Raw genomic sequence first — 15,147 nt, 5'->3', positions numbered from 1 at the left:
ACACAAATAATCAGCGTATTCTCTCCCTATAGTAAGCCAATATTTTAAGCGACTAGCAATAATGATAATAGATAATTTTTGAATGCTAACTCTATAACAGACACTATTCCAAATGTTTTATTTATACCATCAGAAATTGATACTGGAATGCAGATATCATCAGCAAGATTATACCTTTTCATTTTCCTGGAAGGCAAATTTATATGGGAAAACAAATCATAATAAGGAATCTGGTTAGTACCATTGAGAACAACCAATATTCTGAATAATTTTAAGCATTGGGAGAATAATTTTAATAATTATAAATAGTCCTTGTAAACAAACTCATATTTAAAATTTTACATTTGTAGAAAAAGATAATCATATATGGTTACTCTCTAGCCAAAATCATAAAGTGTGGATTTTGTTTATATATATATGAATCATAAATTCTTGTAGATCTTTTTTGTATCATTGATTTTAATCTAAATTCGGGTCTTCACATTTATTCTTGTGAAATTTCATTTTGCTACTTCTAGTTAATCACTCTACCCTAAAGAGATGTTTTTAAAATCTCTATTGGCCGTTCAGTATACTACCTGTCTTTGCTAGCTCTGTCACTTACAGATACGCGTATGTTAACCATGCTTTCATTCAAGTCACTGATAGAACCTTGTTTTTCAGATAGGCTAGTGCACATACTACGAGAAACCCTACTGGTTATTATAATTGCTTAACCAGCTAACATGTATTTCTCTTCCAACCCTTCAAACCAACTTTATCTTGTCCACAAGGTTTTTAGGAATAGTTGGTCAGATACCTTACTGAACTCAAGATACACTGGTTTGATAGTTTTGTTATTTAATAAAATTTTAATTATACTTAACCATAGCCTCCAATGGATTAGTACCAGAAGCTATGGGAGGATACATGATGTACATTTTCTGAAAGACACCATTTAAGTATTCATAAGTCATCTATTTTTATTATTCAGATCCTATATTGATTGCATACTGAGATATCTAGTAGAATTTTTAGAAAATGCAACCTACCTTAAAAATCTTTAATCGAAGAAGTTATTAGGAGAGAGTACACGTGATGAAGCTAACCACCAAACTAGACAAGCATTCCAAAAGCCTTACCAATGGAGACTGACACATCATGACTGGAAACCATACTTCATATATGGCTGCTTTAGGAGGCTGACTCCAATTTGTTGCAGGTTGACTTAGTTTGTTCTCTAGCTACATAAAATTAAATCCAAATAACAGATAGATCTTCAACTGTATTAGCCTTGCTACTTTTTCTATAAGTTTAAACATTTTTGACACACAAAAAAATTGAAGTGGTAAAAATAATGATTTGAAGGAGAAATGCATGCTCGTTTACTTTCCTTAATTTCCTTTGCCTCACAATACAAATTTGTGTGCTTTCACTATTGACATTCTTACTGACATTTCAATAGACTACGGAGTTCAAAAAGGAAAATGATACTTTGGCTATATATTCTGATTTTGATAGTATAACTCTCCATTTCTTCTTTTAGAAGTGTTCGTCCAATCAATCAAAATTATCCTTAGGACAGTAAGAGCAGTGTAAGTAGAAAGAATCAGCACTGTTCCCAAGAACGTATGTATTCCCATTATAATTTCCCTTAATGAGGAAAATTCTATTGTTTATTAATTCACACTTGAAATTACATTGCATATCTACAGAGAGTTTTAGATCAACTGGGACAAATTGTTTTCTCCATGCTATCAGTTGCATAAGATTATAGGAATACAGATTAGCTCTAAAAGTAGGAATATTATTTCTTTTGGAAGTGATTTGTCACGTTTCCTTTTCATTTGTGCTGACTTAACCCACTACAAATTCTGCTTACTATAGATAGATTCTCACTACTCCTGGCAAGTCTTTGGTTCATTTCTTATGTACATTGATGAGTTGCAATTTTCAGACCTTTACCTTTTTTCACCTACTCATTCCCCTCTTCTCTCTTCTTGCTTCTTGTTATGTTAAAATAAAGACCATCAGGGTTAAACAACTATCCTCTGTAAACTATTTTTCTGAGTTAATACTTTGTGTCATTCTTTCTATCTCAAAGAGAGCTTGTAATTCTCAAGTTAAGGACTGCTTTTACTATTTTATTATTAACAACTGTGTACAAGACATTGTGCTCATTCTTTTAAGTTTCTCTAGCTGCTGAGTATACTGACCACTTCTCAATTTTTGAAACCATCTCTCACATGGTTTTCACTACAAAATTTTTAAAAAATGAATATGTAATACATGAATACATTCTCCTTATTTAAAAAGGAAAATGAAACATAGGTAAGATTAACATTCATTTGAACCACCCTCTCATGTCATCGTCATTTGCCTTTACATTCTCCCAGAAGCAAACACTTTTTAATTAGTTAGAGGGTTATCCTTCAAAACTTTTCTATACTTTTCTGTACAAATGTAGTAAATAAAATCCTAACAGTTTATAAGTGGGGTGTGTGTGTGTGTGTGTGTGTGTAATTAAGAGGAGAGAGATTCTTAACAAGCTGCTTCTAAAATTTTATAGACTGGAAATGCAAAGGGTCAAAAAAACCCAAGATACTCTTGAATAAAGAAAGCGAACAAATTAGGGAGACCTGGTCTATAAATATCAAGACTTAAAATGATATAATTAAAATAGAGCGCTATTGGTACAAGAATCAACACTTGGAACAATGGAATACAAGACCAACACACATATCGACATTTTGTATGTGACAGAGTTTGTACTACACATTAATGGAGAAGGTCTTTTTTAAATGAATGATGCTGGGACAACAGGCTGTACATATGAAAAAAATGAAATTGGTCCCCCTCTCTCATACAACATACAAAATTTAATTCTAAGTTTAGTAGAGGCCTAAATATGAAAGGCAAAACTATAAAGTCTTTGTATGTTGATATATGACAATTATTTCATTATGCTAGAATAGGGAAGCCTTCTTTCTTAAATTTATTGAATTAAATTGACATAAAATTAATCATTTTAACCATTTTAAAATGTACAATTCAGTGGCTTTTAGTATATTCACAATGTTGTACAACCATCACTTCTATCTAATTCCAGAATATTTAATCAAACCCCCTCTCCCCCCAAAATGGCATACCCATTAAGCCGTCGCTCTGCGTATCCTCTTTATCCCCTGGCAACCACCAGTTTACTTTCTGTCTCTATAGATTTGCCTTCTCTGGACATTTTATATAAATGGAATCATACAAAATGTGGCTTTTCATATGTGGCTTCTTTCGCTTATCATCATGTTTTCAGTGTTTCATCCGTATTGTAGCATGTATCAGTACTCCTTTGTATGGCCCCACAATATTCCCTTGTATAGATAAACCACATGTTGTTTAGCCATTGATCAATTGATGGGTATTTGGGTTGTTTCCACTTTTTGGGTATTAAAATAATGCTGTTATGAGCATCCATGTACAAGTTTTTATTTTAATTCTCTTGGATATACACCTAAGAGTAGAATTGTTAGGTCATATGGTAATTCTGTTTAACTTTTTGAAGAATTACCAAGCTCTTTTCCGTGTAGCTGCACCATTTTACATACCAACAATAGTGTATGAGGTTTCCAGTTTCTCTACATGCTCGACAACATTTGTTATTTTCCTTTTGTTAAGAATTATAGCCATTGAGTGGATGTGAATTGGTATCTCATTGTGGTTTTGATTGATTTGCGTTTCCCTGATGAATAATGATAATGAACATCTTTTCGTTTCCTTTGTTGGCTATTTGTATACTTTCTTTGGAGAAATGTCTATTCGATTCTTTTGCCTATATTTTTAAAAGGAGGCTTTTTTTTGGGGGGGTGGGTGGTTATTTGTCTTCTATTGTTGAGTTGTAAGTATTCTTTATATATTCTGGGTACTAGACCCATGTCATGTATATGATTTGCAAACATTTTCTCCCATTCTATAGGTTGTCTTTTCAACCTTTCTTAATAATGTGTTCTTTGATGAACAGAAGTTTTTAATTTTGATGAAGTCCAATTTATCCAAATTTTCGTTTGTTTCTTATGCTTTTTAGTATCATATCTAAGAATCATTACCAAATCCAAGGTAATAAATATTTACCTCTATGTTTTCTTCTAAGAACTTCATCATTTTAGCTCTCACATTTAGCCTTTGTTTATTTTGAAATAATTTTTTTATATGGTGTGAGGTAAGAGTTCAGCTTCATATTTTGAATGTGGATATCCAGTTGTTCTGGCACAATTTATTGAAAAGACTATTCTTTCCCATTAATTGTCTTGGCACCTTTGTTAAAAATCAGTTACCCATACAGGTAAGAGGATTTATTTCTGGCTTTTAATTCTATTCCATTTAATTATATGTCTCTTCTTATGCCAACACTACACTGTTTTGATTACTGTATCTTAGAAGTAAGTTTTGAGATTGGAAAGTCTGAGTTCTTCAACTTTCTGTTTCAGATCAGTTTTTCTGTTTCTGCAAAAAATTCTATTGGGATTTGATAGGGATTGCATTGAATCTGCGGATCCTTTTAGGTAGTATTGCCTTCTTAACAATATATGTTTTCTTATTTATGTCTTTTATGTTTTGTAATTTTCAGTGTTCAAGTCTTGGACCTCCTTGGTTACATTTATTCCTTAGTATTTTATTGTCTTTGATGCTATTGTAAATGTGATTACTTTCTCAATTTTTTTCTTTTAAAATTTTTCAGTGTTAGTGTATAAAAATACAGCCGATTTTTGTGTGCTCTTCATATCCTGCAACTTTGCTGAATTTATTAGCTCTAACAGTTCTGTGGATTCTTTAAGATTTTATATACAGAGGGTGCTAAAAAAAATGTATTACATGACTTGTATTCATCTTTTCTTACTGGTATATATTAAGTATTACAATTTTAATTCACTTTTTTTTTCTTAAAATGTGTATTTTTGGCACCCTCTATATATACATTTTAAAAAAGGAAAAAACTATATTAAAATTGTAAAACTCAATGTCTACTAATAACAAAAGATGAATACAAGTCATGTGTATACATTTTTTTGGCACCCCTGGTCAATATGATCATATCATCTACAAGTAGAGATAGTTTGACTCCTTCCTTTCCAAATTGGATGCCTTTTATATCCTTTTCTTGCCTAATTTCCCTGGCTAGAACTTCCAGTACAATGTTGGAAAAAAAGTGTTGGAGTAACATCCTTGATCCTGATCTTGGGGGGAAGGTTTCAGTCTTTCACCATTAAGTAGAATGTTAACTGTGGGTTTTTCATAGATGCCCTTTAATCAGGTTGGGAAAGTTACCTTCTATCCCTAGTTTTCTTAATGTTTTTATCATGAAAGGGTGTTCTACTTTGTAAAATGCTTTTTCTACATCAATTGAAATAATCATTTTTTTCATTCTATTAATTTGTTGTGTTTTATAAATTCTTACATTGAACCACTCTTACATTCATGGAATAAATCCCACTTGGTCATGGTATATAATCCTTTTAATTTGCTGTTGGATTCAGTTTCCTAGTATCTTGTTTAGGATGTATGCATCTATAGTCAAAAGTGATATTGGTCTGTAGTTTCCTTTTCCTGTGTTGTCTTCATAGGTGTTTGGTGCCAGGGTATTACTGGCCCCCAAAATGAGTTTAGGACATATTCCCTCCTCTTCTGTTTTATGGAAGAGTTTATGAAGGATTTAACCCTGCTATAAATGTTTGATAGAATTCTTTAGTGAAGCCATCTGGTTATTTTTTGCATGGAATATCTTTTTATATTATTTCACCTTCAACCTATTTGTGTCTTTGGATCTCAGACATACTTGGATCATTTTTTTAACCCACTTTAGTCAGTCTCTGCCTTTTAATTGGATCGTTTAATCCATTTACATTTAATGTAATAACTGTTAAGGTGAGGTTTCTTCCAGTTTCCAGTTTGTTTTCTATATGTCTTTTATATTTTTTGTTCTTCATTTCCTTCATTACTTCCTTGTTTTTTGATTAATAGATATTTTCTAGTGTACAATTTTGATATTCCTCTTATTTCTTTTGCCAAATGTGTTTTAGTTATTTTCTTAGCAGATAACTGGAGTTACAATTAACATCTTAATTTTTAACAAATTGTTAAATTTGAATTAATACCAAGTTAGTTTAAATATTATACAAAAACTTTGCTCCATCTCCCTCACTTATGTTATTTTCACAAATTATATACTTATACATTGTATGCCCATGAACACAGATTTATAATTATTGTTTTATGTTCTTTTCTTTTTAAATCATATAAGAAAAATGCAGATTTACAATCCAAAATATACAGTACTGACTTTTATATTTACCTATGCACAGTACCAATGTTGTTTATTTCTTCATGTGAATTCCAAATTACTGTGTAGTGTTTTTTTCATTTCAGCATGGAATCCCTTTAGCATTTATTGTAGGGTGGGTCTACTAGCATTGAACTCTCTCAGTTTTTGTTTATGAAAATGTCTTGATTTCTTCTTTTTTAAAAAAATATTTTGCCAGATATAAAATTTTTGGTTCACAGATTATTTTTCTTTCTATGTCATCGCACTGCCTACTGATGCCTAGGGTTTCTCTTGAGAAATCATCTGTTATTCTTATTGAGGATCCCTTATATGAATGAGTTGCTTCTCTTTTGCTGATTTCAGGATTTTGTCTTTCATTCTTGACAGCTTGATTATAATGTGTCTTCATATAGATCTCTGAGTTTTTTTCATCTTGTGATTGTTGAGCTTTTTGAATGTGTAGATTTATGTCTTCTTCAAATTTGGAAAGTTTTCTGGCATTATTTTTTCAAATATTATCTCTTCCTCTTTCTTCCGCTTCTGGAACTCCCATTATACATATTTTGGTATACTTATTCATGTCCCATAGGTTTCTTAAGCCCTATTTATTTTTCTTCATTCCTTTTACTTTTCCTAAAACTCGCTATACTAAATTGATTTATCTTCATGATTCATTAATTCTTTTTTATTCTTGTTTAAATATTGTGCTGAACCTAACTCCCCAAGTGAATTTTTAAGTTTTGGTCATACTTTTCAACTTTTGAATTTCTATTTGGTTCCCTTTTAGGATTTCTGTCTTTTTATTGATATACCCTATTGCTAAGACATCATTCCTATGTTTTCTTTAGTTCTTTGCCCATGGTTTCCTTTAGCACTTTGAGTATATTTTAAATACTTCATTTAAAATTGTCATTTATTCAGTCCAATGTCTGGACTTTCTTAAGAACAATTTCTGTTTATTTCTTCTTTTTTCCCTTATGTATGGTACATACTTTTTTGTTTTTTTTGCATACCTTATAATTTTTGTTGAAACCTGAATGCTTTGAATATTTTAAGTGGCAACTCTGGAAATCAGATTCTTCCCCTTCCCAAGAGTATGTTATTGCTGCTTTTTATAATTGTTGTTTATTTGTTGATTAACTTTTCTGGCGATATATACAAAAATCAGTGGCAATATATAGCTCCTCTAAATTAGACTACCTCAATTTCTTTAAAATATTTATCACAATTTAGTACCCAAATTTACTGGCAGATGGAGCCATATTTCTTCTCAGAATTCCTATTGCTTTTCATCCTAGTTATGGGGATATTTTTCATAAATCACATAAATTGTCAAGCCCTGAAATGGTGACAGTACCATTGGTACTGAGGATGTTGGTATGGAAAAAATAAAAGAGCTTCTGTGGAAATAGTATTATGTCCTTTGTGAGAAAGAGATGATGCATAAGATCAGGAGCACCTTTCTAGTCACAAAATCTGGCTACTGCTTCTTTTTTTTCCAGTAGTAAGTGATATTTGTTATGAATGTTAATTGCCTATTCTTTTATCACGTGTTTCCCCCTCTTCTGCACAAAACTTGAAAGTGGTCAAGTTCTCACTTTGAGATTAGAAGACCTATGTCTATTAGCAGTAGCCCAGAATATGAACTAAATTATGCATAGCTCAAAATAATAAATTTCATAATGAACATAAATATTAATGATTTTAAAAATAAGTAATCTACATTATTTCTCCTTACGTCTGTATATTTTTGGATATTGAGTGATACTTAATTGCATTAGTCTTTACCATTTTGATAGGAATAAAATAATAATAATAATAGCCCACATGTATTAAGTATTTACTACTTAGAAGTGCTAGAATTTATGTACATTATCTTATTTAACCTTCAGCAGTAATCCAGTGAGGTAGATGCTATCATTATCCTCATTTTTTAGATAAAGGAAATGGTGATTACAAAAATATATCCATCGGTGTCCCAGCAGAAGTCATAGCATACTAAATGGATAACTGAGAAGAATTTAATAAAAAAGTATGGTGTTTACAAAGGTTTGGGAAAATGTTGATGAAAGCAACCAGACATAATAATACAGTGCCCTTGGATTAGTGATAGTGGAAACTATTAATACTCCTAGTCCGAATAGGGCAAAGGGAGGGAGCTGCTAGTAGAATCCAGAAAAGAGCTATAAGAAAGTGTCATCTGATGGGTTCTGATCCTAGCCAACCTATGATGACCTGATAGAGACGAAGCCAGGGGAATAAACACCAGACCTTACTCTCCTCCAACCCTTCAGTTTCCTGGTAGTGCCTCCCACTGGCTGAACCCAACTGGAAACCAGACAACACAAAATAGCTTGTTGATTCTATCTATACAGGTCAGCTTGGAGCAGAGAGCGTGAAGAACGGTGGAAAATGAATCTGAAAGGAAAATAGAAAATATCTAGAAAATAATTATTAAATGGTATGGCCAGTATATGAATGCCAAACACTTTGCCTCTAAACACAATGGTTAGGAGCTCTCATAAAAATGTTTAAAGAGCGCAGCTGGGTGGTTCAATTGGTTAGAGCGCAAGCTCTGAACAACAGGTTTGCCAGTGTAATTCCCACATGGGCCAGTGAGTGAGCTGTGCCCTCCACCACTAGACCGCTGAGCTTCCGGACAACGAGCTGCTGCTGAGCTTCTGGAGGTGTGGCCAGATGGCTCAGTTGGTCAGAGCACGAGCTCTCAATAACAGGGTTTCTGGTTCAATTCCCACATGGGATGCTGAGCTGCGCCCCCTGCAACTAAAGATTGAAAAACGGCAACTGGACTAAGAGCTGATCTGCGTCCTCCACAACTAGATTGAAGGACAACAACTTGGAGCTGATGGGCCCTGGAGAAACACACTGCTCCCCAATATTCCCCAATAAAAATTTTTTTAAAAGCTTAAAGAAATGTTATTTGGCCAGGGAAAATATTTTAAATCTGAAGGTTTCTATTCTATCCCAAATTGTTGGATGCATTTATAACTAACAGTACAGGAAACCAAATACATGAGCGTAGAGCAGCAAAGAATTCCCCCCCCACACACACACACACACAAAGTTAGATGGGGGTATTGATTGTACATACAGTTTGTATTTTCAGAATATTAAACCAAGCTTACTCCCCTTTTTCAGATTCCAGACTCCATCATTTCTCGTGGTGTTCAGGTGCTCCCACGAGACACAGCTTCCCTCAGCACTACTCCTTCTGAATCGCCTCGTGCTCAGGCTACATCTCGCCTTTCTACAGCTTCCTGCCCAACACCAAAAGTAAGTGCAGTTCCTTGGCACCTTCCTCTACTATGTGAATCTGGGAAAACTAACCATTATTTCCCTCTGATTGTCAAGGTTGGATTGCATGCATGATAATACAATGAAAAATTAATGGACTATAAGATAGTTACCACCTACTGTTTCACAAATTGTCATATTTGGCCAACAGTAGGACAATAAAAATTTCATGGAAAATGTCTACTTCTACATTACAGCTGCAGGTATCATTTTCTGTAGTTCCTGTTTCTTTGTTGTAGACTTATTTTTTAGCATACTTATCAGTATAGATGTGAAGTTGTTTGTTTATGCAGAAGATTAATGTATTTCTGGCCAATGAACAGCAAGATTAACAAAATAAAATAATGTCACCAAAGGGATTTTTTTAAAAAACTTGTCCAGGCTGGGGTAGCTCCTTGCTCTAGTATCATTCCAAATTTTTTTCAAACATGTTCAACTTGGAATGTTGCTGCCTAATATTTGGAAACAAATCTAAATTGATTAGAAAGAAAGTTTTAATGCCAACCTTTGGGAGAGGGAAGAAGTATCTTAGTATTTATATTTTATAATTTTCCCAAGTACTGAATCATGTATGGGGGAAATAAGGATTAGACATTTATTTTATGCCTCACATCGTCATGTATATAATAAATTAAGTAGCACACTTAATTATGGCTGTGACTGCTTTCTTCTGAAATGTCCCTTCCTTGGTTAAGTTAGTTGTTTATGCTTTCAAGTTTTCTATGTGATGGATTCGATATTGGCATCAAAAGGTTAACAGTAACATTCCTTCTTAATTAATAAGATATGATGTTAGATAGCTGGTTATACACTAAATTTATTCTAGGGATTTTCAGGTAATTTTTCAAACTGTGACTTTTTCTCTGTCATAAACTTTAAGGACTTACATAGCTGTCTGTCTTCCTCAATTCCAACTTTTCTGTGAGTTTTATGAATGTTGTAATTGGATTTAACTAGAAGTAATCTTAAGCAGTTCTTGCTATGTGTAGTGCAGTTGCTTTTACATTCCATGGTACAACATTCTCAGCAAAGTCTTCAGAGTGTTATTGTTGTTCATCATTGTTTTTAGACTTGTATCAAAATAATTGATACTAATTTTATAGTTTAAAAAAATTGAGGTTCTAAATCTTTAATGAAGAAAAATTGTAATGACATTCTAGACATAAAATGTATTCTGATGCCATTTGGGTGCCAGTCAGCATATATCTTCAACTGAATGAAATATGAAGTTCTCGAGACTTAAATTGGATAGATGAATCTCATCCCTGTCTTTTGAATTCTTTAAACAAAATCATTTGTTTGACTGCTTTAAATTCTAATTGTACAAGCTATACTCATTTATAAAGTATGGGAAATAATAAAAGCTGAAAGTTAAGGTCACTATATTAATGTTCCCATTTACCAAATATTAAGACCTAAATCTGGGATGAACAGAACTATCCAAAACATATCATTTTTTTCCCTTAACAATATACTGTGAACATAAATATTTTAAGCATAATTTAATCATACATAGTAGTTCTTGAGTTTTTAAAAACATAATTACAACAGGAATATTAAATCCTGTTTTAAAAATCAATGATATTTCCAAATTTACAGAAGTGAAACCATAAAAATGTTAATATTCATTAATTTGTTTATTGCAAAACTGTAGAGAAGCAAGTGGCTTCTCTTGATGTTTTTTCTTTAGTTAACACTTAGATGTTTAAACTGACAATGAATTCGAATAAAACAGTGTATTTGAATAACTTTTTTTCTAGGATTTTTTTTTAAATCTAGGAATATGATTCTGTTTCTTTGAGATAATTTTTACCAGCACCAGAAACATACCTCAAAGATAAAATTGTTGCTTTGATATAATTTTAGAATTAAACTATTAAGTCTGAATCAGAATACTAACATAATAAAAAACTAGTTTGAATATTGATTTTTATTTTGAAGGAGTGAAGAAAGTCAATATATCTTTCTGTTAAATGTCTCAAATTAAAAGACTGCTTGATTGAATCTAAATTAAATGCTCTTATATAAACTTTTATATCAGTGACAGACATACTAATATCTGCCCTCATGGAGTTTACAGTTTAGTCCATGGTATATCAAAACAAATAGGTAAACATAAATAATTCTAATAATTGTATTCTTACAATTAGTTAATAATTATAAATTGAAATTCATGCAAGAAGAAATAAAAAAGTTGTAGTGATAGAATATAATAGGAGGGAAACCGTATTTAGATAGTATGATCAGAAATGCCTCTCTAAGGAGTAACGTTTTACCAAGGACATGAAGGATAAATAAAACTAAAACAAAGCTTTTGTGCTGTGTGGAGGTTTGGGGAATTATATTCCGAAATAATGACCACTTCAAAGATCGTCATCACCAGTCAAGAATTCTGAGACAAAAACTTCATTAGTATAATACGTGAATAGTCTAATTCAGTGACTTCAAAATCCAAAATCTTCATTGTGATATTTATAATTTAGTTGATTTTAGTGTTGGCCAAACCCCTAGAAATTCCCCTTCTACATTTCAGGTTAGGCATGCAATGCAGTCTGTCATACACAGAATAACATGTTCTTTTCTATTTTAAATCATGAAGTGGTTGTTGTTGTTGTTGTTGTTGTTGTTGTTGTTGTTGTTTGCTTTTGTCTACTGAATCAAATTTCAAGGACATAGGTTTTCACACTGAAATCTGTTCTAGGTAAGTTATTTACTTTAGTTTTTAGCACAAAAATTAAGGGCAGAGAAAAAGTCAAAAAGAAACTCAGGTTTTTTATTTGAGATATGGGCAAATGATGATGTTAGTAACTATATAAGGAATAAAAGAGAAGAAGCAAGTTTTGAGGGTAAAAAGGAGAGAATTTATACATTTTGATTTTGAATGTGTTCAATTTGAAATATGTATGAGACATCCCAGGAGTGATATCCAGCACAAAATTAGAACACAAGTTGAGATTGACATTTTTATTGTTACTGCATCTTGATTGTGATTTTTATAATTCAGTTGATTTTAGTGTTGGCCAATCCCCACAGAAATTCCCCTTCTACATTGCAGATTAGGCATGCAGTCTGTCACGCACATAATATATGTGCAAATATATACTTTTTTACATCAGATACACAATACAGCCTTCAATGAACAGCACTAGAAAGAGCACTTGACTTGATAATGGAAGACCTGGATTCAATTGCTGGGTTCTCCACTTAATAACTACACTATATTAAACAATTGGCTCAGTTTTTCTGAGCTTCATGTTTATGATGAAACTGATAATCCTTGCTTCCCCAACATGGTTTATTCATTTATTAAGTAAGTCTTCACATGGTAGTAGGAAAGCAGTCATGAGCAAGTAGACGTTGCTCTTTCAAACAGACGATACAGGAAACTACAAAATAAAACGAAGTATAGTAAGTGCTATGATTTATCATCAGAATACAGAATAATCTGCAAATATCTATGAGAAGCACTTAACCTAGTCTTTGTAAAAACACAAAAGGGTTAAATAACCAAATTATGATTAAAAACTGACAGTTCCAACCTTTCCCTCTGTAGCTTTTTATCACTGGGCAGAATTTAAGCTTAAAGACTTCATATCTACTTGAATGTGTGCATCTATTTCTCTTAATATCAACAACTGTAATCATTATTTTGGATACACATTTTATATGTTCACTGCAATATAATATCCTAGATTGTGCTTTGATCCTTTAAGATTCTCCAGCTATGGTGAGAACAAGATCTATAAAACATACCAATTTTGGATTTCATTTTTAGTACACTCATTACAATCTAATGAAGACAGCTATGAATTATCATTTTTTGGTTTATTTTAGTTAAAATATAGTCTAAACACTTGTTCATTGAAAGGCATTGTCTCCAGCAAATATTTATTTGCTGACATAAAATTTTACTGTATTGGGGGGAAAAACTCATTTCTCTTTTATATCATATTTTCTTTTAATGAGATCTGACTGAAATAATGAATGATTTTCACTCCTCTTGCTTTATGACATAGTGAAATACCTTTTAAGAACAAACTTGGGATTTTAATTTTTCATTTCCCTAAGTGAAATAGTGCCTAAGCCAAAAAAAAGTCGAATAGTATGTAGATTGTATTTAAAATAAGAAGTGGGCAACGTGTAGAAAACTCAAGTTCTAAAATGGTGATAGTCTCCCCAAATTGGTTTGCTAAAAGAGTAATTTTATAACAGATAAATTCTGTTTTAAAGTGTGCATGATTCACCACTTAATGAGTGCTGATTTTCAATTATGAAAGGCAGAAGCATCTCTATTAAATATCAAGAGGCTTGAGGCAGAGAATAATAACCATCGCAAAAAAGAAATAATATCCAAACTTTCAATCAATTCATCATTCCCTATAGATGTTATTAAAATAGAGATTATTTTTAAGGACCAATTCACTTATCCTTTTATTCCCTAAGCATCTGAAGTTTGACCTTAAAAATAAATTAATTAATGTAGTCTGTTGTCACATATTCTCTTGTACCTTAAAGGTTAGAATGGAATTTTTGTGCATACTAGCCAGAAAGTTATTTTTTTTCCTCATGGGAAGAAAATGTAAATGCAAATGTAATTGCACTAAAGTTTATAAAATGATTAAAAAGTATATGTGTTGAAATATATATGAACAGTATGTTCATTTATACACTCATGTCTAATCTTGTATTCAAACACAATGCAGAATTATGACTTCTCTATTGGTTTCTGTTATTATCCTTTAAATATAAGAATTTAGATTACTGAGGATAAAGAATAAAGTATTTTCTTAACTCACAGTTTTTGATGTGTATGTCTAGACAGCAATGTGATTTCCTTTACATATAAAAATGGCATTATTAATCCAGTATCAGGAAAATATTTCCTCTGAGATTTTTTTCCTAGGGATATTAGTTTTTACATACTATTCCATATTATCCTCACTTTCTTTTGTGAACACCATGGTGATTTTCTTACATGGCTAGTTCATTGGTTCTAAACCTGAGGTTCCCAAGTCTCTGGAGAATCTCATAAAATTGCTGAAATTCTAGCCAGGATTAAGGTACTAACTGGGACCTGCAAATTATTTTCCACTATTTTTATTAGCCTAAAAAAAATCAGTAAGACTACACTTTCTTTGCTTTTTTCTGAAATTATATCGACATTGTTATATCAGCATCTGTTCAGCTGTTTATGACATTGTAGAAGTGCTGTTCTACATGTAGAGTCAACAGACACCAGAAAGATTTAAAAACATTGAATTAGTGATATCAAAAGTACATTCTCTGAACATAAAAATTTTAGTTATTTTGTGCAAAGCTAAATGCCCATGTGAGGGGTATCGAGCAATATTCTGAATTTGTCAAATCCAGCAGTTCTCAGATATAATGGTCTCAGGACTCCTTCACACAAATAAAAATTATTAAGGACCCCAAGTAGCTTCTGTTTATATGGGGTGTATCTAGCAATATTTACGGTACTAGAAATTAAAACTGAGAAGTTTTTAAATTCTTATTTGCTTCAAAATAAGAATAATAAGATT

General features: G+C 31.9%; 1 protein-coding gene across 17 annotated transcripts in view; it reads left to right on the top strand.

Annotated features, from left to right (window-relative positions):
* GPHN (gephyrin) overlaps positions 1–15,147 on the top strand; it is a 438,119-nt gene that overhangs the window by 260,717 nt on the left and 162,255 nt on the right. For all 17 annotated transcript variants that reach the window (XM_033107419.1, XM_033107417.1, XM_033107412.1 and 14 more), the window contains one exon: positions 9,452–9,586. In XM_033107419.1, coding sequence (XP_032963310.1) covers positions 9,452–9,586 — 135 coding nt within the window. The remainder of the gene's footprint in view (positions 1–9,451; positions 9,587–15,147) is intronic.

This window comes from Rhinolophus ferrumequinum, chromosome 6 (genome assembly GCF_004115265.2).
Source record: "Rhinolophus ferrumequinum isolate MPI-CBG mRhiFer1 chromosome 6, mRhiFer1_v1.p, whole genome shotgun sequence".
Taxonomy (NCBI): domain Eukaryota; kingdom Metazoa; phylum Chordata; class Mammalia; order Chiroptera; family Rhinolophidae; genus Rhinolophus; species Rhinolophus ferrumequinum.
The sequence above is the reverse complement of the archived record's forward strand: the minus strand, read 5'-3'. Positions and strand labels throughout refer to the sequence as shown.